At 47.4% G+C, this 27,369-nt stretch overlaps 1 protein-coding gene across 1 annotated transcript in view; it reads left to right on the top strand.

The window, feature by feature from the left end:
• Window positions 1–27,369, top strand: part of LOC137537959 (CD276 antigen homolog) — a 263,958-nt gene that overhangs the window by 76,299 nt on the left and 160,290 nt on the right. Inside the window, exons 2-3 of the mRNA XM_068259884.1 lie at window positions 326–673; window positions 4,940–5,272. Coding sequence (XP_068115985.1) covers window positions 326–673; window positions 4,940–5,272 — 681 coding nt within the window. The remainder of the gene's footprint in view (window positions 1–325; window positions 674–4,939; window positions 5,273–27,369) is intronic.

A 27,369-nucleotide genomic window follows, 5' to 3' on the forward strand; every position in this document is an offset into this window, starting at 1 on the left:
CATCTAATGCCTACACCCACCTCCAGCACCGCTGACCCTGCTCCCACGGACACGTAAGAGGTGTCTTGCACCATGACTTTGTGATACTGGATTTTGTAATGTTATGAAGTGTTACCGTTGTCTGCAACTTTGAAACTTTGGCTGTCACTTTGGAAGTAACAAATTCATCAGACGGAAGGTGCACGCAAAAGATCCTTTTTTCTTGATTTGCAAATTTATTTACAGTTTGCCACATTATTTATAGCAGTTGTAAGTCAGAAAGCAAGATTCATCTTTAGAAATATCACTGGCAGCTGTAATATGTTGTCTCTGTTGCTGTTCTCAGGTGCTTGGAGACTCACTGGGAATGAGGCTCCTATTAAGGTTCTAGTAGGACAAGATGTGAAGATACCATGTTCTATCCCCGACCTCTCAACACCACTGGATCTAAGAAAAATCATAATAAGATGGACTCTCAGGTCACCACGTGGACACAAAATACCTGTTTATCACTTTGAAGAGTCCAGGCACACAGCAGTGAGACTTGGATCGAACATAGCTGATGAAGATATTAAAAAGGGTGATGCCAGTCTGAATATATCACAGGTTCAGATCAGTGATGATGGAGAATATACTTGTACCGTCACAGTTAACCCTAATGAGGGTTCAGCCATGACAAAAGTACAGGTGTCCGGTGAGTACATTTTTTTTTTTATTTTCAGTTTAAAGGATACCCGAGGTGACATGATGAGATAGACCTGTGCATGTACAGTGTCTAGCACACATAACTATGCTGTGTTCCTTTTTTTTCTTTCTCTGCCTGAAAGAGTTAGACAGGAACTGCCACTTACATACCTGATGTTTGAGTTAGGACTGGGTCAGACAACAGTGTGACCCTCACTGATTAAAAAAAAACAAAAATTACAACTATAATCTCACTTTCTTAGAAAATAATAGGCTTGATTCACAAAGCGGTGCTAACCTACTTAGCACGTCTAAAGTCTTTAGACGTGCTAACCAGGGTGCTAAGTAGGTTAGCACCAGATTTCTCAATCAGATCGCGCACAAAGTTTTGTGCGCAAAGTTTTGTGCGTGCAAAGTCCTATGCGCGTGCTGAGTCCCATAGGCTTTAATGGGCACTTCGCGCATAAAGTTTTACGCACGAAAAGCTCGTTTAGATGTGCTAAGGGGGTTTTCACAGGCGTGCTAACAGTTAGCACCGCTTTGTGAATCAAGCCCAATGGCTTTTAAGAGCAGGAAAGAGATAAAAAGGGCCAATAGTTCATAGATTTTAGCTCTGGCATACTTCGATGAACGTGTCATTGAACAAAAACAATAAAACAGTAAAAACTCAGTTTTCTCAGCACCCTGGAACTAGTCTGGAATATAACACAAATGATAATACAGTTCCCTAGTCTGGGGTGTGAGGGCGGTGATCTCAGCACCCTGGAACTATGATAGAGAATAACACAGTGATAAACAAAAGTAATCTGGCTCAGTGTGAATTCCCAGGTCCTCCTGGTTCAAATACACTGTTGGATCTGACTAAGGTCTGTATGCTTCCACGTAAGTGTTCGCAATGGCAGACAACCAGCAACTGACAAGCAAGCAGAATATATAGTTGCTGAACTCTGCTGCCCCCCCCCCCCCCGAGCCACTCAGCCAATCAGCCAATCATGAGTCTAGCAGGAACCAGCTGATCGTCCTGATCAGCTGACACTTCCCCTGCTGGTATAAAGGTCCTGACTTCTGGGCCGCGCGCGCGTAGCTCTCCTTTCGTCCATGTGGACTAACAGACCCAGCCACACCAAAGGCACGCTGCTGCGTACAAACCGCCACCTTAGACGTGGAAACAGCCGCTTTGCTGTTAGAACATGCGGCGGCTTTTCCGCGTTCTGCCACAGTCCCAGATGCGTGCCTACGCGTGCAAACCGCCGCATCGGACGCGGAATCAGCCGCCTTGCTTTCAGCACACGTGGCGGCTTTTCCGCGTTTTATCACAACTGGGAGATACTATTGTCTGATATAGATTTAGGCAAATTACTACCCTCAAAACCGAAATTTATTTACAAAAAGGCCCCAAACCTCAAGAGCCTTTTGGCTCCTAGCTGTGTAGAGCCAAAGAAACTGCCACCCAAATTTATGGGGTGGCAGAAGCCTGGATTTTTTCCATGTAGGGACTGCAAAGGCTGCAGGGAGGCCAAACCAGAAAGAGGGGCACACATTAGGGGATATTCTAATAATAGGACATTTAAGATAAGGGACTTTATCACGTGTAACGACAAATGTGTGGTATACGTGGCTTGGTGTCCTTGTGGATACCAATATGTTGGGCGAACCACAAGGCCTTTGAAAGAAGGAATTGGGGAGCATCTGAGAAATATCAGAAAGGGCCTAATGAGCCATACATTATCAGCTCACTTTAAGAGGGTGCACAAGGATCCGTCGTTACTTTCTTTCAGTGGGGTAGAAAAAATGGTCAAGCCTTGGAGGGGGGGGGGGGGGGGGGGGGGGACTTGGTGAAAGGGGTATCACAAAGAGAGACCAGATGGATCTATATGTTGGATACACTGAAACCGAAAGGGTTAAACACCGATATTGATTTAATTTGCTTTCTAAGTAACGATTGCGAAACCTAAAAGTGAGTAGAAGCCAATTCTGAAAACCCACAATACTGTCACTTAAAGCTAGAATGGGGTTATTGAATATTGAGGAAAAGGGGGGGGGGGGGTCACCTTTACTATTATCACTATATATATTTCTTGCACATGTTAATAAAAGTGGCTTTTTGGAAAAGGGCGATACTCACTTTTGTAGTTTGGAATTTTTGCAATGTGAGAAAGGAAATGTTGGAAAGATAAGTTTAGCACCAGTGGGTTTGTAGAATTTAGCAAAAAAAGATGATTTTGTATAGGGAATAAAGATAGTATGGAATACCTTTAGAGAAAGATATATGTGAAAAATGTGGTCTCTTGTATGTACTAATTTGCTGTTATGAAAATGAATGACGTGTAACAAAATGCTGTTAGGGCAAAATCCCACTGGCCCCCGGGGAAGCAGAGGCTGTGTAGAGGGAAAAAGCCTAGTAATTAGGCTAAATTCTCAATAGGAGATGTAGGAGGAGGAGCAGCCACCAGGGGGCATTGATGGAGACATCACTAGACAATGCGGCCAGAAGGCCGCATTGAAAGAGGAATGTACGCATCGAGTGATGCAGTTAGAGGAATAAACACTAGATGGCAATAGGTCTAGACCCAAGTGTTTATGCGACACTGGATTTGCGTTAGGATGACGCAGCGGGACTAGCGCTGCACGATGAGAAAACAGCATTACCAAGGAGGCGCGTGGCCAGAAGGAGTTCCGGGTAAGCGCTTCTCCATTGGTGGAGAGAGTGAGAGAGCCAGACATTCCGGGTTGGGGGTATGGGGAGGGGAATGGGAAAAAGGGGGGGACTTATTAGGTATAAAAGGTAGCTATCACACTGCCGCGCATGCTTCTGATAAGTCGCTACAGGCGATGAAAACGGTAAAGCGCAGCAGACGTGGAGGCAACACGGGGATACGTGAGGGGTCAGAGGGAGGCCAAACTAACTAGCGCAGCCAAGCCGACCCAGCGGCCCACGATTGGGGTGGAGCCCACTAAAACTCTGTGCCTTAAACTCCGGACACGTTTGTAAGTGTGCATTTCTTTTTAAAATTAAAGTGGTTTTACAATTTTACGCTATGGGAGCTTTGGTTATGTTTTTTTGAGGTGTATTGATACTGCAGCAGAGTGATCTTTGTGGAGGAGAATCCTTGAATGGCAGGGGGTGGCCAGATGACCCCATAAGCGCTGGAGACCTATCTAACAGAGGGTCATTTGTATGCGGTGCGTTCCCACTGCGTGGGGTGTGGTGGAGGTGATTTACCGCAAGAATTGGTCACTGCAACCTGGAGGTCATTTAGGAAGAACTCCACACTACTTGTCTTGTAGGACTGTCTTGCATGAGAAAGAGAGACACTTGTTTTGCAGTATCTAAGTGCGCAGCTATTGGTTGAATATTGAGAGGTGGAGATCAGCAGAGATTGACTGGATTGGAGGCAGAGTTACTGCACACAGCTCTGCCTCCCCCAGGCAGTAAAATCTCCGACCTGCAAAGTTCCATGACTTTGCAGGTCGGAGATTTTGCTGCCTGGAGAAGCAGAGCTGTGTGCAGTAGCTATGTCTTTGCTATAAATCACATATTCTGCTGCAGGACTTCCGTGAATGCTCTTGAAATTTAATGCTGAAGAGGACTAAAGAAGAAAATCAAGTAAAAAAAAAGAGACTTCAGTGTCTCCTTAATGAATCAAGCCAATAGTGTGAAGCAGGGGTGTAACTAGAAATCAATGGGCCCCTTGCGAAACTTTGGAAGGGGCCCCCTCCTGCTGGGGGTAGACCAGCACTGTACAAATGACCCGGACGAACACTGAATAGGGATTGTGTACATATGATTCCTTATCAGTGGCTGAGCAGATGCAGTCATTAGAACAATTGTGCAGAGAGCAGAAAGTTTTTTTTCTCTCTGTGCCCTTAGTTGTCAGTCTTTCAGGGAAGGGCCCCTTGTGGCTTCTGGGCCCTCCTGCGGCTATATCCCTTGCAGGGTCTATTGTTACACCCCTGGAGTGAAGACTGTTTTAGGTTAATGAAAGAGCGTTTACATATATATCAAGTATACTTACTACAGTTTGTTATATGTCCTCCACAATTGTTGCTGAGTCATAAATATTATAACCTGTTTTAATCCGCAAGTACATGGCTGGGTTCTATCTTCCAGCTTTGCAAGTTCTTGTAACCCTGATCCCATTTTTTTTTTTTGGGGGGGGGGGGGGGGAGGAGGAGGGGGGGTGATTATGATTTGATGTCCAGTAACTAATGCATGATGTGTTGCTGGGATCTTTGTTAGTGATGCTGGGTACTTACTGTATGTCTTCTTTTACAGTTAAGCCCCAGATTGAATTGTCATCCACTGAAATAGCTGTTACACTTGGAGAGGAGAAGTCTGCTATTTGTAAAGTTACCAAGTTTTACCCAGATCTCATGGAGGTCATTTGGGTGAAGTACAGTAAACATTCTGGAACCAGATCACCGATGGTGGACTCTTATCTGTCTAAGCAAGTAAGGAATGATGACGGGACATACAGAGTAACTAGTCAGCTGGCCGTGAAGCCCTCCAGCCTGGATGAAGATGGAGATGTATATTCCTGCACTTTGACACACAGATCCCTGGAGAGAGACCTGTCCCAGAACCTCACACTGAGAATAAAACGTGAAGGTAAAGCAGTGTTAATAATGTCCAAAGCTTATTGGTTAAATAGTTTAACAAAAAGAAGAGTAAAACTAAATGCTAAAGGGCTTTTTAGTTGTAATACAAGTATGTAGTGTGAAATGTGCATTAAATTTTACATACAGTGGCTTGCAAAAGTATTCGGCCCCCTTGAAGTTTTCCACATTTTGTCACATTACTGCAACAAACCTGCATCAATATTATTGGAATTCCACGTGAAAGACCAATACAAAGTGGTGTACATGTGAGAAGTGGAACGAAAATCATACATAATTCCAAACATTTTTTACAAATAAATAACTGCAAAGTGGGGTGTGCGTAATTATTCAGCCCCGAGTTAATACTTTGTAGAACCACCTTTTGCTGCAATTACAGCTGCCAGTCTTTTAGGGTATGTCTCTACCAGCTCTGCACATCTAGAGACTGAAATCTTTGCCCGTTCCTCTTTGCAAAACAGCTCCAGCTCAGTCAGATTAGATGGACAGCGTTTGTGAACAGCAGTTTTCAGATCTTGCCACATATTCTCTATTGGGTTTAGATCTGGACTTTGACTGGGCCATTCTAACACATAGATATGTTTTGTATTAAACTATTCCATTGTTGAGCTGGCTTTATGTTTAGGGTCGTTGTCCTGCTGGAAGGTGAACCTCCGCCCCAGTCTCAAGTCTTTTGCAGTCTCTAAGAGGTTTCCTTCCAAGATTGCCCTGTACTTGGCTCCATCCATCTTCCCATAAACTCTGACCAGCTTCCCTGTCCCTGCTGAAGAGATGCACCCCCCGAGCATGATGCTGCCACCACCATATTTGACAGTGGGGATGGTGTGTTCAGAGTGATGTGCAGTGTTAGTTTTCTGCCACACATAGCGTTTACATTTTTCCCAAAAAGTTCCATTTTGGTCTCATCTGACCAGAGCACCTTCTTCCACATGTTTGCTTTGTTCCCCACATGGCTTGTGGCAAACTGCAAACAGGACTGCTTATGCTTTCTGTTAACAATGCCTTTCTTCTTGCCACTCTTCCATAAGAGCCAACTTTGTGCAGTGCACGACTAATAGTTGTCCTATGGACAGATTCCCCCGCCTGAGCTGTAGATCTCTGCAGCTCGTCCAGAGTCACCATAGGCCTCTTGACTGCATTTCTGATCAGCGCTCTCCTTGTTCGGCCTGTGAGTTTAGGTGGATGGCCTTGTCTTGGTAGGTTTACACTTGTGTCATACTCCTTCCATTTCTGAATGATCGCTTGAACAGTGGGATCCTTGGGATGTTCAAGGCTTTGGAAATCTTTTTGTAGCCTAAGCCTACTTTAAATTTCTCAATAACTTTATCCCTGACCCGTCTGGTGTGTTATTTGGACTTCATGGTGTTGTTGCTCCCAATATTCTCTTAGACAACCTCTTAGGCCGTCACAGAACAGCGGTATTTGTACTGACATTAGATTACACACAGGTGCACTCTATTTAGTCATTGTCTATGGGCAACTGACTGCACTCAGACCAAAGGGGGCTGAATAATTACACACACCCCACTTTGCAGTTATTGATCTGTAAAAAAAATGTTTGGAATCATGTATGATTTTCGTTCCACTTCTCACGTGTACACCACTTTGTATTGGTCTTTCATGTGGAATTCCAATAAAATCAATTCATGTTTGTGGCAGTAATGTGACAAAATGTGGAAAACTTCAAGGGGGCCGAATACTTTTGCAAGCCACTGTATTTAAAGCTATCCTCCAATGGGTTGATGAAAGCTCAGTAAGTTCAGTAAGTGGTAAGGTGTTATGTAATGTACTGTAGTTTACAGTAGCATACCTAAAGACCTCTAGGCCCCAATGTGGAATTTGGACCGCATGGCCCCCCCTTCCATTCCTACCTTAAAGAGACTCTGTAACAAATTGTTTATCTTTATTTCTTCTATGCTATAAGTTCCTATGCCTTTTCTAATGTGGTCTGGCTTACTGCAGCTTTTCCTAATTGCACAGTAGCTGTGTTATCTCTGTTATATGATCTAATCTTCTCTCTATAGTCGGCACAGTCAGGCTGAGGCAGTCAGACTGGAATGTGCAGGGCTGCTTGTGATTAGCTAGAAGCTGTACACACCCCCTGCAGGCTCTGTGTGACTAACACACTCTGCTTAGCTGAGCCTATTAGAAGCTGGTTAGTTTGTTTGTAAACACTGCCTAAAACTGGCAATTACAAGCCAGGTTTGCAGCAGAGAATGGCAGAAACAGCACAGAGGGGACCAGGAGCACATAATGAATAGAATGGTATGCTTTTTATTGTAAGAATTTCAGAGTACAGATTCTCTTTAAAGCGGAATATGACCCTGCATTTCAACTTTGCTCTGGAAGGGTTACACAGGGCTTTAAAGTTCCTGGAGATTTCTGCAGACGCATCCGAAGCTGACATAGATACATTTTGTTTACATAAATGTATCTAAGTGTTGAATGTGACTCATCTCTCTGACTGAGAATGAGTTGGAGGACAGCCAAAGAGTGTCTAACATTTCTCAATAGATACATATAACTAAATAGAATGTAATCTGATCTTCTGCATATCTCTCCACGGAACTTTAAACCTCTGTGTTTAACCCTTCCAATGCTGGTCTAGTAAAAAAAAAAAATGCTTTTTGCATATAATATGCTGTAAATAATGTTTTAGAGCAAAGTTGAAATGCAGGGTTATATTCCGCTTTAATGTGCTTCCTCCCACACCATTATAGTAGCCAGATGTGCCTCCACCATCTCAGTATCGTAGCCATATGGCCTCCCCTCTCCAGTATGTTAGCTATGTGTCCCTAACCTAACCTGCCCTATACCTATGCCTAACACTAACCCACCAGTGTTTTCAGGCCATGATCACGCTCGTGATCGTGGTAGAAAGCCGTGATTAGTTAGGTCGTAATTGGGCGGAAATGAAGTCCCTGGGTCAATCAGAGGCCCTTCAGCCAAGCCCTAGCAACCAATCATAGGAGGGAAGTGGGAGGGATAGCGGACCCGCTGCCAGCATGCATATGGCAGCGGGCTCCGCTTCTGAGACTCTTACCGCCGGCGTGCCGCCGAGCGGGGCTGTGCGGTTGGCGGAATCGACCGGAGACCCACTGGAGGGTTATCTCTGAGGCTTGCCTCTCCGAGACGCTTGCCCCAAGCAGACGATTACTGCTAGGGGTCGAGATTCCTCATTCTGCCTGGTTAGAGGATCTCACACGTTTGTGATATATTACTGTCTTTATTGTGTTTCTTTTGCTGAGGTGTCAAGAGGTTAGCAAATTACCTGTATTATTGGTGATTCTGCAGATCATCAATAATCAGGTATTTATCTGCATTCTTGGTGATACTGCAGATCGCCAATAATCAGATTCTCTCTGTGCGCTGACACCAATCGTTACAGAACAGCAGACCACTAGTATGGATGCATTACGCAGTCAGATCGAGACTCTAACCACCTCACTTAACAACCTCATTGAGGTGGTTAATTCGCAACAGACTCAGATCACCCAATTGGCTGGGTCTGTACGGGTCTTGCAGAAGACTGTGGCCACTGTGCAATCCCCTCCGGTCACAGATGTCAGTGCCCGAAAAGTTTTCAGGGCAAAGATCCGACTTCCAGAACTTTCGTAACCGGGTTATGTCTTATTTTGAGCTACGACCAACGTTGTCAGGTTCTGAGCAGCAAAGGGTGACCTTCATTAAGACCTTATTGTCCGGGGACTCACAAACCTGGGCATATGATCTGTCGCCGAGGATACAGCACTGACGTCAGTTGAGGAGTTCTTTAAAGCGATGGCTATAATTTATGATGACCCGGATGCTTCGATCAATGCTGAGAGGAAGCTCAAAACTCTCAAGCAGGGTCGAGATTCGGTTGAAGTTTATGCGGCCGAGTTCAGAAGGTGGGCTGTGTCATCAAGGTGGGGGTCCTACGCCTTATTAGACTGCTTCCTCTCAGGCCTGTCAGACGCAGTCTCTGAATTAATGTTAGGACACCCAGAACCCAAGTTCGTCGACGACGACATTTCCTTGGCGATACGTGCGGACCGTAGATTGCGCTATCAGCGCCAATCGAGGGGCAGGAATGCAGTAAGAGCTTTTTCTTATGCATCCGCATCACCTACCCCTCCTACTGACGAGCCGATGCAAATGGGACATTCTCGGTTGACTCGGGCTGAGAAAGAGCGCAGAAGGGCAGAAAATCTTTGTTTATATTGCGCAGAGCAGGGTCATATTGCTCGAAATTGCCCCAGGAAATCGGGAAACGCTGCTGTCTAGGTGTAGTTAGAGGTAATACACAGAGCTTACCTCTAAGTCAGAATAATCGGTTACTCCTCCCGTGTTCCAGTTCCTGGGGGAATTTTACTGTTTGTACTGAAGCTTTCGTGGACTCTGGGTCCGCGGCCAATTTTATAGATTACGAGTTCATGAAAGGACTGGGTGTTCCCTTACAGCCCTTAGACCGACAAATAGTCGTCACAGCAGTGGATGACTCTCCCCTACAGTGTAGACAACCTCTCTCTCAGACCCCAAGGTTGTCATGCACGATAGGGGTTCTACATAAGGAGAGTTTACAGTTTCTTGTTTTTTGCGCATGGCAACCTTCACTGTAATTCTCGGTATGCCCATTCCCCACAGATAGATTGGGCCTCAGGTCAGCTACTCAGCTGGTCACCTTATTGCCATACTCAGTGTTTGGGGAAGATTGCCATTTGTGCCGCCAAGATAGAGGTTAAGGGGGTACCAGCACAATACACTGAGTTTACAGATGTGTTCTGTCCTAGGTCCGCTGATAAACTCCCACCACATCGGAGTTTTGATTGCCCCATCGACCTAAGATCTGGTTGTATGCCCCCTAGGGGTCATCTCTATAATATTTCCGGACCAGAGAAACTGGCAATGTGGGAATACATTACGGAGAACCTGGCAAAGGGGTTCATCCGCCCTTCTCGGTCACCAGCCGGGTGTTATAATTTAAGTAGGCCTCAGTTATTTGTAAAATAACATAAAATGTGTTTTATGTAAAAGGCTTGTCCGCAGAGTATGCCTTTAAAATAAATAGAGTTTCTTGTGATGCAGGCAGAAGCATCCCGGTGTCTGCGTGTAGCAGATGAAACACGCAGATACCGAGAACCTGGTTCTGAAAGAAGGCCACAGGCCTGCACTGACCTCAACATGTACACCACAAGAACAATCAACATAGGCCATGTTTACCAAAATACCACATTCCAGTAAGTAAGGGAAAAGTGACATTAAATATTAATCAAGTAGGTGGGTATTATGACACCACGAGGGGGCTCAGCCAATAGTCGGGTCTGGGGGATGGCGAAGATGAGGTCACATTTAACTCTTTCCTAGTCGGTATTAAAGAAGCGGACGAGCTGAAAGAGCTCGCTCTGATTCCTGCTCTGCTTCCTACTTCATGCTACCTAGATGCTGACTGGGACCTCTAAGTATTTCCATTCTATATGTAATCTGATCTAATGTATGTTGTACATAGGTAGTCTAGAGTAACGTAGTCTAGAAAGAAGATAACTGACTAATATTCAGGAGGAAGGTTAGCCAAGACCTTAAACATGCGGATCTGCTTTGCTAGGATATGATGAACTATATCTGTATATTTGTGTAGTTAATAAGCTCCTTAAATACTGAAGAAGCCTGAGAAAAGTCTATCTCCTGCTTGCTGTGTTGAGAGTCAAGTTATCTCACAGTCGGTGAGACGCAACTGTAAGAAGTTGCTGGTGCCGGATCTAAAGGTGATTTATAACAGTTTATAACAATGTGTGAGAAAACGCGGAAAAGCCGCCGCGAGTACTCAGAGTAAGGCGGCTGATTCCACGTTCAACATGGCAGCTGGCGCGCATGGGCCTGCATCCACTAGCCTGACGGAGCGCGGAGAAACAGCCGCATGCCCAGTGAACAAGGCGGCGGATTCCGCATCCGACGCGGCGGTTTGCACGCATGGGCCTACCACTAGCAGTACGGCTGAACGCGGGGAAACCACCGCATGCTCTGACAGCGGTGCGGCTGGCTCCGCGTTCAAACCTACAGATGCATTACAACACGTCTGGTGTGGCTGGGTCTGATAGTCCACACAGGTTCAGAAGGACGCGCGCGCTGAGAGACAGAGCCTTTATGGCAGTCAGAAGGGTGTCAGCTGATCTAGCCGATCAGCTGACAATTCTATCAGTTTTCATTGGTCCAGCACTTAGGGGAGGCGCTGGAGAGCGCGTGGGTATATATAGTGGGTGCTGGTCATTTCTCTGGTGTCTGGCATTGCGATCACTACGTGGTAGCACTCAGACCTTGTCAGTATCTGTGATATTATCTGTGTTGTTATCTAGACCAGTTCCTAGGTGTTGATGATCAAGGACCTCACACCTCAGTCTAGGTAAAACTGTATATTATCTGTGTTATTATCTAGACCAGTTCCTAGGTGTTGTTGACCAGGGACCTCACACCTCAGACTAGGAATTAGCTTTACCATCTAGTTATACTCAGACCAGTTCCAGGGTGTTGATGATCAAGGAGCTCACACTCAAGACACTAGGCTTTGTTGATTATTTGTTATGACCTTCTGCTTTCCTGACTACTGTTCTGATCTCTGATTAGGTACTTCGCTATATCTGATACTCTGTTGCCGAACTTGGCTTGTCTTAGGATTCCGCATCTGTCTCTTGTCTCTGTCCCTGATCTGTCTGTCTGTTGCCGACCCGGCTTGCCCGACCTCGAGAGCTATCTCCTCAGTCTAGAGATAGCTCACAGACCTGTGGGTGACACCCTTCCTTGGTGTCACTCACACTCTGTCCTTCCTACTCCTAGCCTGACCCCTCCCTCGGGAGAGTCTCAGGCTTGCGGAAGGAACGTGTTACTGTGCAGTACACCTTACTGCTGTGCACCTGCTCCTCAGGTGCAGTCCTCAAAGTATTTCTGTTGCACCAAACACTCTTATCACCCAGGTGTCCAGAGGTTAGAGATATGTCTGATTATCGGTGATACTGCAGATCATCAATAATCGGGGATATATCTGTATTCTCGGTGATACTGCAGATCACTGGTAATCAGACCCTCTCTGTGTTACACCGATCGTTACAGAACGCCAGACCATAAAATGCAAATGAACGCACACACCGACCGTCTGGGCGCACTTACCACTTCGGTGGATACCATCAACCAAGTGCTGGGTAATCGCCGGGCGTTAATTGACGCTTTGTCCGGGTCTTTACAAACCCTCCAGACGGCTGTGGATGAAGTGCGATCTCCTCCTAGCACAGACATACGCATGCCTGTACCTGAAAATTTTTCTGGTCACAGATCTGATTTCCGAAATTTTAGCAGTAGAGTGTTATCATACTTTAAGTTGAGACCTAGATCTTCAGGAACTATGGCCCAAAGGGTCACATTTATTAAGACTTTGTTATCAGGTGATTCTCAGACCTGGGCGTACAGTCTACCCGCTGGAGACTTAGCCCTAACCTCTGTATATGAATTTTTTAAAGCCATGGCAATAATTTACGACGATCCAGATATTGCCTCGACTTCTGAGCGGAAGCTCAAGTTGTTACGTCAAGGCAAGAGTCCGGTCGAGGAGTACGCTGCTGAATTCAGAAGGTGGTCAGTATCAGCCAGGTGGGACACCTTTGCCCTGTTAGATTGGTTTTTATCAGGGTTGTCAGATGAGGTCTCTGATCTTATGTTAAGTCAGCCTGAACCTAAGACCATTGATGAGGCCATTTCATCGGCCATCAGGATCGACCATAGGCTACGTTATCAGAGACAGACCCGGGGTAGAAACCATGTTAGGATGGTGTCCTACGCTGCGCCTCCGGTGACTCCACCTCCTCCCGTTTCACCTCCACCCGAACCAGTGCAGATTGGTCGGTCAAAGTTGTCCCAAGTGGAGCGGAGACGCAGGATTTCAGAGCAGTTATGTCTTTATTGTGCAGAGGGGGGTCATAAAGTACAGAATTGCCCTAAGAAATCGGGAAACGCTATTGCCTAGGAGTAGTTGGGGGTAATACCCTAGGCGCACAACTTTTACCCCTAGATGATAAAAGGTTGCTTCTTCCTTGTACGATAACATGGGAGGATAAATCTGAAGTCACTGAGGCCTTCGTTGATTCGGGCTCAGCGGCTAATTTTATGGATTACGAATTTGCTAAGAAATTGGGTATTCCGCTCACCCCGGTAACGCCACCTATCCAGGTTACGGCAGTGGATGATTCCCCCCTGCAACGTAGCCGTCCTCTGTCTCAGACACCAGAGGTGGGAGTCACTATAGGGGTGCTGCATAGGGAGAAGTTGTGTTTTTTTTTGTATTACACATGACAACCTCCACTATCATCCTTGGCATGCCTTGGTTACACCTTCACTCCCCTCAGATTAATTGGGCCACTTGTCAGCTAACAAGCTGGTCAGACCATTGTTTTCATCATTGTTTAGTGAGGGTAACCTTGGGTCAGACCAGGATCCATGTGGAGGGAGTACCGGAACAATATTCTGAATTTTCAGATGTGTTTTGTCCCACTCTAGATCTGCTCACTAGGTGTGTGTGGTGGCCGACTGGCCGTCATTGGCTTCAGATTGTAGAGAGTTTGTCAGTCGTAGTAGAGGGCCAGACAGAGTTTGAAGTTGAAAAGATTTTGGATTCTCGCTTGGTACAAAATTCTGTGCAGTATCTGGTCCATTGGAAGGGGTATGAGGTGGAGGACAGGTCTTGGGTACCAGAGGGTCGCATGCATGCCGAGAGATTGAGGAAGAGGTTTCATCAGTTACATCCTGAGAAACCAGGTGGGAAGTGTCCGGAGTCCACTCCTCAAGGGGGGGGGGGGTACTGTGAGGGATAGCGGACCCGCTGCCAGCATGCATTTGGCAGCGGGCTCCGCTTCTCACTCTTACTGCCGGCGTGCTGCCGAGCGGGGCTGTGCGGTCGGCGGAGTCCGTATGCTCAGCGGACTCCGCCGTGCAGTTGCCTTCTGTGGGGTCCCTTTCGCCGGCACTTACCCGCTGCATAACGCGCGCGTGAGTTGCCAGGATCTTTATGCCTCGAGACGGGGAGTCAGCTGACCAGGCCAGTCAGCTGACTCCATCTCCGCTGGTGATTGGCTGGGGCTCTGGGGCGGCGCAGGGCAGCTCACTTGCTACAAATAGGACTTGCTAGTCAGTAGCAAGTTGTCTGCTGTCGTGAATACACTTCTGTGTAAGCGCTCAGACCTTAGTTCAATGCCCTGGTGTTGATGCTAAGGATTTCACACCTTAGTTAGGATTGTATTTGATATTATCTGTGTTTGACTCCGGCTATCCTTGACTACTCTCTCGCTCTACGCTATTGTACCTCTGCTATCTGATTCTTGTTGCCGACCTCTGCCTGATTACCGATTACCGTATATACTCGCATATAAGCCGACCCGCATATAAGCCGACCCCCCAACTTTTCCCTGAAAAAACTGGGGAAAATGATTGACCCCCAAATAAGCCGGGGGTAGGAAATGCTGGATTGGTGCAGCCCCCCAGTGTGTCCCAGTATAGCTAGTATAGTGCCCAGTAAAGGTAGGTAGTGTCCAGTATAGCTAGTATAGTGCCCAGTATAGCTAGTAAAGTGCCCAGTATAGCCAGTATAGTGCCCAGTATGGGTAGGTAGTGCCTCAGTTTAGCTAGTATAGTGCCCAGTTTAGCTAGTATAGTGCCCCAGTATGGCTAGTAAAGTGCCCAGTTTAGCCAGTATAGTGCCCAGTTTAGTTAGTATAGTGCCCAGTTTAGCCAGTATAGTGCCCAGTTTAGCTAGTATAGTGCCCAGTTTAGCTAGTATAGTGCCCAGTTTAGCCAGTATAGTGCCCAGTTTAGCCAGTATAGTGCCCAGTTTAGCCAGTATAGTGCCCAGTTTAGCCAGTGTAGTGCCCCAGTATGGCTAGTAAAGTGCCCAGTTTAGCTAGTATAGTGCCCAGTTTAGCTAGTATAGTGCCCAGTTTAGCCAGTATAGTGCCCAGGTTAACCAGTATAGTGCCCAGTTTAGCCAGTATAGTGCCCAGTTTAGCCAGTATAGTGCCCAGCATAGGTAGGTAGTACTCCCGCCCTCACCCCCCCCCCCCCCCGCTCCCCGCTCCCCCCGCTGCTATTACCTGCAGGCAGCGGCCGCTTCCTAATACGCATTCCCCTTCTGTAACTTTGCAGCGTGAATGACAGCAGCGCGCCCGGCGCTGCTGCTGTGACGATGCAGAGTGCAGGAAAGAGCGCGGCTCCCTATAGCGGCGATCTGTATCGCCGTTACCAAGGGAACCGCTCTTTCCTGCCCCTGCATCATCACAGCAGCAGCGCCGGGCGCGCTGCTGTGATACACGCTGCAAAGTTTCAGAAGAGGAACGCGGATTAGGAAGCGGCCGCTGCCTGCAGGTAATAGCAGCGGGGGGAGCGGGAAGGGGGGGGGGAGCGGGGCGCGGAACACCCACCACCCACCACTAACCACTATACCACTAGGGAAGACTCGCATACAAGCCCGACCCCCCCAACTTTTGACCCCCTTTTTGGGGGTCAAAAATTCGGCTTGTATGCGAGTATATACGGTATTCTTCTGCCTTCTGCTCCTATACCGCTGCCGCCATCTCTGTTGCTGAAGCTTCGCCTGCCTGACCTTTCTCCCTTCAGTGGAACTGAGGCTTGCCTCTCCGAGACGCTTGCCCCAAGCAGACGATTACTGCTAGGGGTCGATATTCCTCATTCTGCCTGGTTAGAGGATCTCACTCACGGGATTCCCATTCAGAGGTAACCACACCTCTGAGGAATTACTGTGTGGTGGACATTTCCACACTTTTGTGATATATTACTGTCTTTATTTTTTCTTTTGCTGAGATGTCCAGAGGTTAGCTAATTACCTGTATTATTGGTGATTCTGCAGATCATCAATAATCCGGTATTTATCTGCATTCTTGGTGATACTGCAGATCGCCAATAATCAGATTCTCTCTGTGCGCTGACACCAATCGTTACAGGAAGGCTATGCCCTCCCCTCCTGTATATAAAGCGGCGGCCATCTTAAAAAGCTCCGTCCTTGCTAGACTGTGGCACTGAGAGGATCATCTCCAGGCCATTTGTTGCTAAAGCAAGCATGTTTTGTGTTAAAAACAGTGTTTTAGTCTTAACATTGCGCTTATACTGTATTTGATACTTGTATTCAGCTAGCTAGTAGAGATGTCGCGAACCTTCGATTTTCAGTTCGCAAACCCTGTTCGCGAACCTTCGCGGAAGGTTTGGTTCGCAAAAAAGTTTGCGAACTGCAATAGACTTCAATGGGGAGGCGAACTTGGAAAACTAGAAACACTTATGCTGGCCACAAAAGTGATGGAAAATATGTTTCAAGGGGTCTAACATCTGGAGGGGGGACATGGCGGAGTGGGATACACGCTAAAAGTCCCGGGGAAAAATCTGGATTTGATGCAAAGCAGCGTTTTAAAGGCAGAAATCACATTGCATGCTAAATTGCAGGCCTAAAGTGCTTTAAAACATCTTGCATGTGTATACATCAATCAGGTAGTGTAATTAGTGTACTGCTTCACACTGACACACCAAACTCACTGTGTAACGCACCACAAACAGCTGTTAGTGTAGTGACGGCCGTGCCGGACTACTGCGCACCATGGCGAGGATTGCTCTTCCTCACTCAGTGATGTCTAGTTAGGTAATGTTTGTCTGCCTTATCAATTCGATGGTTCTTTCTCTACCATTGTTAAAGTTTACATCTATTTTTTTTACATTACATTTTCTACTTGCTGTTCAGTACCTGCAACGAGAATCTATTATGGAGGGCAAGTCTGCCATTGTGACCAAGGGTAATGGCGGGGGAACCCTTCCTGGTGTGATTCCAGTCCGGAATTGGAGCCTAACAAACGGTCGGCTACCACCACACATCCTTTGCAAGGAGGGCAGCAGGCATGCCCGCCCCGAGGTAGTGACCAAAAATAACAATACGGGACTCGGGAGGCCCTGCTGTTTTTGAAATGAATTGACTTTAAATCCTTTAACGGGATTCAGTTATGGAAGGCAAGTCTGCCATTGTCACCACGGGTAATGGCTTGAAGTGGGAGCCTGCTGAGACCCATGCTGTACCTGCCCTGACCGTGCTTTGCAGACCAGGCATCTGTGGTCAGGTGGACCCTTGACCCAGCGGAAGACAAATCAAGTCGAAAGCATTTGCCAGGAACGTTTTATGGAGGACAAGTTTGCCATTTTTTTCAATTGTGTGAAACCGTTTGATGGTACTATAGTCTCAGTACCATGGTGATTAGTGACCACTGACCACGGGTAATGGCCAGGGAATCCGGTTTCTATTGCGTTCCGGAGTTGGAGCCTAAGAAACGGCTAACACCACACATCCAGGCAAAAAGGGCAGCAGGCATGCCCACCCCGAGGTATTGGCCAAAAATAACAATACGGGACTCGAGAGGCCCTGCTGTTTTTGGAAAGAGTTGGCTTTAAATCCTTTAACAAGAATCAGTTATGGAGGGAAAGTCTGATGGTGCCTTCACTGCGATTCACCAGGTTTGTCTCCGGCGAGAATCTGTTATGGAGGTCAAGTCTGCCATTGTGACCACTGACCATAGGTAATGGCGGCCTAAGAAATGGCTACCACTACACATCCAGGCAAGGAGGGCAGCAGGTATGCCCGCCCCGAGGTAGTGACCAAAAATAACAATACAGGACTCAGGAGGACTTTTGAGGCCCTAATTGTAATGAATCAACTTTAAATCCTTTAACGGAAATCAATTATGGAGGGCAAGTCTGCCATCCATTTAAGTGCAAGTTATGCACTGACTGCCCGGTATAATAGAATGTGCAGTCAGTCACAGATGCAGTGAAAGGTATGCAGTGACTGCAAACAGTCATTTGTGTAGTGACGGCCGTGCTGGACTGGTGCGCACCATGATGAGAGGGCAGGTGATGGTGGCTTTACAGCCCATATGGTCGCCCGGCTGATGTAGCTGAATGACAGAACAGTGACTGTCCAGCTGACCAAATTTGGTCTGACCACAATAAAGAAACGACCTTATTATCTTTGGTGTGCCACCCCCACCCGAGACACTCATATAGCCGGTGGTCATTGCTTCATTGTGATACGCAAGGCCCTTCACCGCGGCAAGGTAATGATCATGAAGGGGGATGGGCACATGTACATGCCTTTTGTTTTTTTGTTGCAGCAGCCCGCAGTGCAGCCAGAAAAATTAGGCAGGCATGTACGCGCACCAGAAAAATTAGTGTAGCGGACGCTGCTAGCAGCGGCCTTAAAAATTCAGGAATCTGCCTAGAGTCCTGGACCCTGTTGGTGGTGGCGGAGAAGGCAAGTGGCCTGCAGGCAGAGATGCTTTGTGTGGGGACTGACTTAGTCTTCGGTCGTGCAGTAGCCCTCTGTGATCCATTCCTAATTCATTTTGATAAAGGTCAGGTACTGAACACTGTCGTGACTTAGGCGACTACTCTTCTCAGTGACAATGCCTCCAGCTGCACTGAAGGTCCTTTCTGACAGGACGCTTGCGGCAGGGCAAGAGAGAAGTTGGATGGCAAATTGGGACAGCTCTGGCCACAGGTCAAGCCTGCACAACCAGTAGTCCAAGACAAAGACAAGACAAATAACATTTATATTGCGCTTTTCTCCTTGCGGACTCAAAGCGCCAGAGCAGAGCAGCAGCCACTAGGGCGAGCTCTATTGGCAGTAGCAGTGTAAGGGACAGTGGCGTAGCTAAGGAGCTGTGGGCCCGGATGCAAGTTTTACATTGGGGCCCCCCAAGCACTCTATTCATAACAATTGATACGACGCACCAAAACCTGCCAATGGCAACTACAGTGTCTGAGGTGCAAGAAGGGAATGGGGAGCAGCTTGTTAATGATTACTATTATCCAAGGTATCTATAGAAGTGATAATTATGAGCACAGGACCAATAGAGAGCTAATACTGTAGTTGAGGGAGGGCCCTTTTAGGGCCCCTCTGGCCCAAGGGCCCCGATGCGGTCGCTACCGCTGCACCCCCTATTGCTACGCCCCTGGTAAGGGAGACTTGCCAAAGGTCTCCTACTGAATTAGTGCTGGCTTACTGAACAGGCAGAGCCGAGATTCGAACCCTGGTCTCCTGTGTCAGAGGCAGAGCCCTTAACCATTACACCATCAGCCAAGGGTTCATCGTCGCTGCTCGCAGTGTCTACATCCACACTCAAGGCCAGGTAGTCGGCTACCTGCCAGTCCAGGCATTGGTGGAGGGTGGATCCGGAAGGACTATGGTGAGGAGTTGGACTAAAGAATGTCCGCATGTCCGACATCACCCTCAGATCGCTGGAGCGTTCTGTCCTTGCCTGCGTGGACTTGGGAGGAGGAGGATTACTGCCAGTGGTACCCTGATTGCGTTGTGCAGCCACATCACCCTTAAACGCATTGTAAAGCATCACTGAAAGCTTGTTCTGCAAGTGCTGCATCTTTTCCGCCTTGTGTTGAGTTGGTAACAGGTCCGCCACTTTGTGCCTGTACCGAGGATCTAGTAGCGTGGCCACCCGGTACAGGTCATTCGCCTTGAGTTTTTGGATACGGGGGTCCCTCAACAGGCTGGACAACATGAAAGAGGCCATCTGCACAAAGCTGGATGCAGATGTACTCTCCATCTCCTCTTGCTCTTCCTCAATGATGGGACGCAACTCCTCTTCCTCCCCCCAGCCACGAACAATCGCACGGGAACGTGAAGCAGAAGCCCCTGTGACGGCTGCCGCGGTTGTTCTTCTTCTGCCACCTCTTCCTCCTCCACAGAAACACCTTCCTCATCATCATCATCAGTCTGACTCCTCTCCTTCCCCACACAACTCCTCTTCTTCCTCCTCCTCCTCCCCCCTCTGTGCTGCCACAGGTGTTGAGGAAACATCTGGTTTGGATGAAAATCGCTACCACGACTCCTGCTGCCGTAACTGTTCTCGTTCACGCTCCTCCACAGCTGTATCCACCACTCTACGCACGGCACGCTCAGGGAAGTAAGCGTAGGGGATCAAGTCGCTGATGGTGCCCTCAGCGCGACTCACCAGTTTGGTCACCTCCTCAAAGGGCTCCATGACCCTGCATGCATTTCGCATCAGTGTCCAGTTGTTGGACCACAACATCCCCATCTTCCCAGATTGTGTCCTTGTACTGTAATGATACAGGTACTGGGTGACGGCTTTCTCTGCTTTGAGTCAGGACATGTCTAAGACTGCGTGACACCATCGTACCTGGCATGCAGCATAGGCCCTGGAGTGCAGGGGCTGTGTAGCTGGAGAGGAGATCGTGGCACCAGCCAAGGAGGAGGAGGAGGAGGATGACGACAGCGAAGAGGATGTAGCAGGCGGAGAGGAGGTGACAGGAGGCCTGCCTGCAAGCCGTGGAGGTGTGACAAGTCGGTCCGCTGCACAGCCACGTACTCCCTGCTTGCTGCCATCGGTCACCAGGTTGACCCAATGGGCATACCACATCACTAGGCACTAATATAACTGCCAAAGAACAGAGGGGGAAAGAAGACGCAGAGTTACATATAAACGTCCCTACATCTAATAGGTATAGCGCCTTAGGAGCTAATCAAAAATCCCATGTACATTTTTTAGATTAACGAACCGTGCTGACGTTCCAAATGCCAAATTTTCTAAGGGATACAAGAAGCATTACAAAACAACTGCAACAAAAGAAAAATCCTTCCGACAAATTACATCAGCAGAGAATGGAGTATTACATCAAAGAAAGAAAGTCAAATACAGGGCAAGAGGGAGGAGGGGAAGGGGGATATCAAAGAAACCGCAAATGATAGAAAGACCATTAGATGTCACCATACTGTTAGGGGAGGGAGGGGTATTTAATCTTAGCCCTAGGACCCTCACCACAGTTGAGCATGAAGTACTTGCAAAAGGCATCAAGTTTGCACCAGGAAATAAATTAAATAAATTTGAGGCTTTTATTGGCATTAAGAAATTTATGAGGAAACTTTGTCTAAAGAAGCATTTCTTAAAGAAAAGTGATGAGCGAGTATCAATAAGCTTACACACAGGAAGATATCTATAAACATTCCTGATTGAAGTGCAAATCTAAATTCAACCCAGTTCAAGAAGCTAGTAAGGCCATGAATTCTTTTGAGACATTAGTATTGGCAGGGCCGGATTTGTACTTTCCAGCGCCCTAGGCCGACTGTCACCAACCGCGCCCCCCCCCCCCCCCCCATTCTGTCCAACTCTGACTAGTGTTCACTGGGTTGCATGGGCTCCTGTCTGTTTTGCTGCTTTGCCCCCCCCCTGTTCAAAGAAGCAGTGCATGCTCTGTCCACTCCATGTAATTTTGCACTCCAGCCTGGATGCACAGCAGCCGATAGTGTTCAGAGCTTGCATAATTCAGAAATGATGCTCATATATGAGCAGCACTTGTCAAGTACACATACCCATAACACTCCAAGCCTCGGCTGCTGTGCACCTCAGTACAGGAGTGCGTAATAACAAGAAGCCCGAGAGGACAGAGTATGTACTGCGTCTTTGTCCTCTGTGCGACTTGCTTCAGTCAGAGTCACAAACAGGTTATGGTGTAGCGCAAAGGAGAGAAACCCATCCAAAACAGAGAGCAGGTTAGTAGAAGGATCCAACACTACACACGCTGGCATAGATGTAGTGTAATGCTAGGTACACACGATGCAATTCTGACAGATTTACTGTCAGATCGATTATTTCCAATGTCTGATCTGATTTCCGATCAATTTTTCAATCGATTTTCCGTTCATTTCTATGAAAAAAATCATTCAGAAAATCTATCGGATAGCAGATTGGACATGTTGGAAATAGTCGATCTTGACAGTAAATCTGTCAGAAAATTGCATTACGTGTATCTAGCATAAGCTCAGGTGTACTTTACACAGTGACAATTTAGCACTTGGGGCAAGTTAAGACAGATCTTAATCAGTCAGCAGGAAGTTTTTAAGTTTTGTAATAGAATGATAATATTTATTGGCTAACCAAAAGAAACAAGTGAGCCTTTGGCTAATGAGCCATCTTCAGACTTTGGTCCTGTATATAAGATGTTAGGACATACAGTTATATAAACAGTCAGCAGGAGATGTATACATTGTTTTGTAAATATAAATAAATGTAATACAGTTGTCATTCTGTTTCAAAACATCCTGCTTTCACTGATGGCTAAAACAGAACAATGCTTTGCTGCTTCTAAAACATGACAGGAAAGAGTTAAACTGGAGCACAGAGAGAATGTTGCTGTCATTCCTTAGGAAATAAAAACAAACCATAAATCTAACAGGTCTCAGGTCTTTAACAGCTCTGACCAAGTAATAAAACATCAGTCTGGGGGAGAGGAGAGCTGATAATTCCTGTCCGTGAATGCGTGCATAAAGAAACTAATCTGAACTCATAAGTTCTATTACTTGAGCCCATATATTTTTTTTCTCACAGCAGCTTGTATGTCCCTACTCATTATACTGGACGAGATCTTCAGATGACAACAGATGCTGACTGTCATCACACACACTCTGCAGTGAGAGAGATGCAGGGATCTCTGGATTTCAGGCAGAATAGAGCAAAGCAGAAGTGATTTACTTTGACATGTGACCTCTTATCTCTCCAAGTCCTGCGCCCTGCTGAATTTTATCGTCCTAGGCCTTGACCTTTGTAGCCTTTCCAGAAATCCGGCCCTGAGTATTGGAAGATATCAAAAAACTTAAATCTTACTTTGGATAATTTACCTCCATTGGAAAGGCAAGCAATGAAAAGATTACAAAATGACACTACTATTGTGATCAGGCCAGCTGATAAAGGGGGGTGTAGTCCTACAGAGTAAGGAGCAGTACCATCAAGAAGCTACACGACAATTATATAATCTGGATACCTACTGTGAAGAAACGCGGAAAAGCCGCCGTCTCTCAAGGTGAGGCTGCTGTTTCCGCGTCCAGCATAGCGTCACAACGCAGAAAACCCGCCGCATGCCGCATAGGCAGAGCGGCGGAATCCGCATTGGGAACGGCGGAATCCGCATTGGAGGCGGCGAACTTGCCGACTGGCAGTGTCCCTGGCAAAGGGGTTGAGCATGGGGAAGCCGCCGCTGGTGTAGTGAGCGGTGCGGCGGCTCCCACGCTCGGTTCACTGGATACATTGCAAAACAGTACTGGTGTGGCGGGGACTGATAGTCCACCAAGATTCAGAGTGACACACGCGCGCGCACAGAGGCAGAGCTTCTATAACAGCCAGAAGTGAGTCAGCTGACCAGGCCGGTCAGCTGACAAATTTTACACCTCTCATTGGTCCAGCAATTAGAGAGGGGCCTGGAGAGTGTTCTGGTATATATACTACTGGCTGTTCAGTTGCTGGTTGTCTGGCGTTGCGATCACTATGTGGTAGCACGCAGACCTGAGTCAGATCTGAAAGTGTGCCGGGACCAGCTGGAGCTGTAATCCTACACTTAGTTAGACTTTGTTGATAGTTTAAAGTACTAGTTTGATTGTGTTTATCTGTTATGACCTTCTGCCTGCCTGACCATTCTCCTGAACTCTGATCCTGTACTTTGCCTTTCTGATACTCTGTTGCCGAACCCTGGCTCATCCTTAGACTCTGCATCTGCCTTCTGACTTTGTACCTCAATATTTGATACCCTGTTGCCGAACCCTGCCTGTACTTTAGACTCCGCCTTTGCCTTCTGATTTTGTACCTTGTCTGTCCGTGTGGTTACGACCTGATCTGTCCGACCTCGAGAACCGACCTTACTGTTAGAGGCGGTTCCCAGTCCTGATAGTGACACTTCCTCTTGAGTGTCACTCTCGTTCTGTCATTCCTTCTCTCAGCCTGACTCCTCCCTTAGGGAGAGTCCCGTAGGAATTGTGCAGTACTCCTTACTGCACTGAGGCCAGTCCTCTCAATATTACGGTTTGCACCAAACACTCTACTCAGGTGTCCAGAGGTTAGCTTGTATATCTGATTATCGGTGATACTGCAGATCATCAATAATCGAGTATATATCTGTATTGCCAGTGATACTGCAGATCACCGGTTATCAAATCCTCTCTGTGTTACACCGATTGTTACAGAACGCCAGACCAAATACAAAATGGACGCAAACACTGATCGTCTGGGTGTACTTGCCGCTTCGGTGGACAACATCAATCAAGTACTGGGCACCCACATAACTCTTATTGATGCCCTATCAGGGTCTGTACAAACCCTCCAGACATCAGTGGATCATGTGCGATCCCCTTCTAGCTCTGACATACGTATGCCTGTACCTGAAAGCTCTTCTGGCCACAGATCTGACTTCCGGAATTTTAGGAGTAGAGTGTTGTCCTATTTTGAGTTAAGACCCCAATCTTCGGGTACTGAGACCCAGAGGGTCACGTTTATTAAAACTTTGTTGTCCGGCGACTCCCAGTCTTGGGCGTATAGCCTGCCCACCGGAGACAAAGCTCTTACCTCTGTAGAGGAATTCTTTAAAGCTATGGCAGTAATTTACGACGATTCGGACCTTGCCTCGACTTCTGAGCGGAAGCTCAAGCTTTTGCGTCAAGGCGAAGGTCCGGTCGAAGATTACGCGGCCGAGTTTAGGAGGTGGTCAGTTACGGCCAGGTGGGACACTTATGCCCTGTTAGATTGTTTCTTGTCAGGGCTGTCCGGTGAGGTCTCTGATCTGATGTTAAGTCAGCCCGAGCCCAGAACAGTCGATGAGGCCATCTCAGCGCCCATCCGAATCGACCGCAGGCTGCGCTACCAAAAACAGACCAGGGGTAGTTCCCATGTCAGAAGGGTGCCTTACACCACGGCCCCAGTGACTACACCTCCTACTGCTTCATCTTCTCCTGTCTTGCCTCCATCCGAGCCGATACAGATTGATCGGTCAAAATTGACCCAGGTGGAGCGAAGACGGAGAATGACCGAACAGCTGTGTCTGTATTGCGCTGAAGGGGGGCATATAGTACGAAACTGCCCTAATAAGCCGGGAAAACGCTACCGCGTAGGAGTTATAGGGGGTAAAACCCTGGGCGTCCAACTCATACCCTTAAAAGAGAAACGTTTGCTCCTTCCATGTACGATTACGTGGGGGGACAAATCTGAAGCTACAGAAGCCTTTGTTGTTTCAGGTTCAGCGGCTAATTTTATGGGTTCCGAGTTTGCAGAGAAGTTGGGCATTCCACTCATCCCAGTAAAACCACCTATTCAGGTTACTGCCGTGGACGACTCCCCGCTACAAAGGGACCGTCCGCTGTCTCAGACGCCAGAGGTGGAAGTCACTATCTGGGTACTGCATAAGGAAAGTTTAAGTTTTTTTGTATTACACATGACTACCTCCACGATTGTCTTAGGTATGCCCTGGCTGCAGCTCCATTCGCCACAGATCAGTTGGGCTGCAGGACAATTAACCAGTTGGTCAGATTTCTGTTCCCAGCAGTGTCTAGGGAAAGTGACATTAGGGCAGACTAAGATTCATGTGGAGGGTGTTCCCGAGCAATACTCAGAATTTTCGAATGTATTCTGTCCCAAGGCGGCTGATAAGTTACCTCCTCATTGCCCTTTCGATTGCCCTATCGATCTCCGTGCCGGTTGTATGCCCCCCCGGGGTCACCTGTATAATTTGTCTGGACCCGAGAAAGTGGCTATGCAGGAGTACATCCGCGACAATCTAGCCAAAGGGTTCATTCGCCCCTCCCGGTCACCTGCAGGGGCCGGTTTCTTTTTTAAGAAAAAAGACGGAGGTCTTCGACCTTGCATCGATTACCGTGGCCTGAATAAAATCACGGTGAAGAATCGTTATCCGTTACCATTGATAGACGATTTGTTCACACAGGTCACAAACGCTAAGATCTTCTCAAAATTAGATCTGAGGGGTGCATACAACCTGATCCGCATTAGAAAGGGCGATGAATGGAAGACGGCCTTCAACACACCCGACGGGCATTACGAGTACTTAGTGATGCCCTTCGGGTTGTGCAATGCGCCAGCTGTCTTCCAATAATTAATCAATGAGGTTTTCAGGGAGGTGTTGGGTAGATTTGTGCTGGTATACCTCGACTATATACTGATCTATTCCAACAACCTCTCTGAGCACAGGATCCACGTTAAATTTGTGTTGGACAAATTGAGACAAAATATGCTTTATGCCAAGGTGGAGAAGTGTATTTTTGAGGTGACCACCGTCACGTTTTTGGGGTATGTAATTTCCACCTCGGGCCTGTCGATGGATCCTGCCAAGGTCACAGCTGTCTTGGAATGGCCACAACCAGTGGGGTTGAAAGCTCTGCAAAGATTTTTGGGCTTTGCGAACTACTATAGGAGGTTCATAAAGGGGTACTCCACAATAATTGCCCCCCTTACCAGTCTCACAAAAAAGGGGGCAGATACCAACCACTGGTCCCCTGAGGCTGTTGCAGCCTTTTCTCATCTAAAAAAATTATTTTGTTCAGCACCTATTTTGAGACATGCAGATACGTCTTACCCTTTTATTGTGGAGGTTGATGCCTCGGAGGTTGGGGTGGGGGCGGTGCTGTCTCAACGGTCAGGGTTGCAGGGCAGATTACATCCATGCGCTTATTTTTCCTGTAGGTTTTCACCGGCAGAAAGGAACTACGATATAGGCAACCGGGAACTTCTGGCCATTAAGTTGGCGTTTGAAGAATGGCGCCATTGGTTAGAAGGGGCAGAACATACGATCACGGTCTACACTGATCACAAGAATTTAGAATACATCGAGGGGGCTAAGAGGCTGAGTCCCCGACAGGCCCGTTGGTCTTTATTTTTTACGAGATTTAGGTTTATAATCACGTACACTCCAGGCAGCAAAAATATCAAGGCAGATGCCCTGTCCAGATGTTTCGAACCAGAGACAGCACAGCCCCCCCACTCCTGAATCCATCATCCCGCAGAGATTAGTGTTAGCAGCCACAGAGACCTGGGAAGACTGGACAGAGACCTTGAGTCCCTTTCAGCAGGATGTCCCTGAGGGGAAGCCTGAGGGGGTGTTATTTGTGCCTCTGCCATTCCGTCTCAGGGTGCTACAGATGTTCCATTCACACAAGAATGCGGGACATCCTGGGGCGTCTAGAACGCAAGATCTTGTGGCCAGGTGTGCTTGGTGGCCTTC

Source organism: Hyperolius riggenbachi, chromosome 11 (assembly GCF_040937935.1).
Source record: "Hyperolius riggenbachi isolate aHypRig1 chromosome 11, aHypRig1.pri, whole genome shotgun sequence".
NCBI lineage: Eukaryota > Metazoa > Chordata > Amphibia > Anura > Hyperoliidae > Hyperolius > Hyperolius riggenbachi.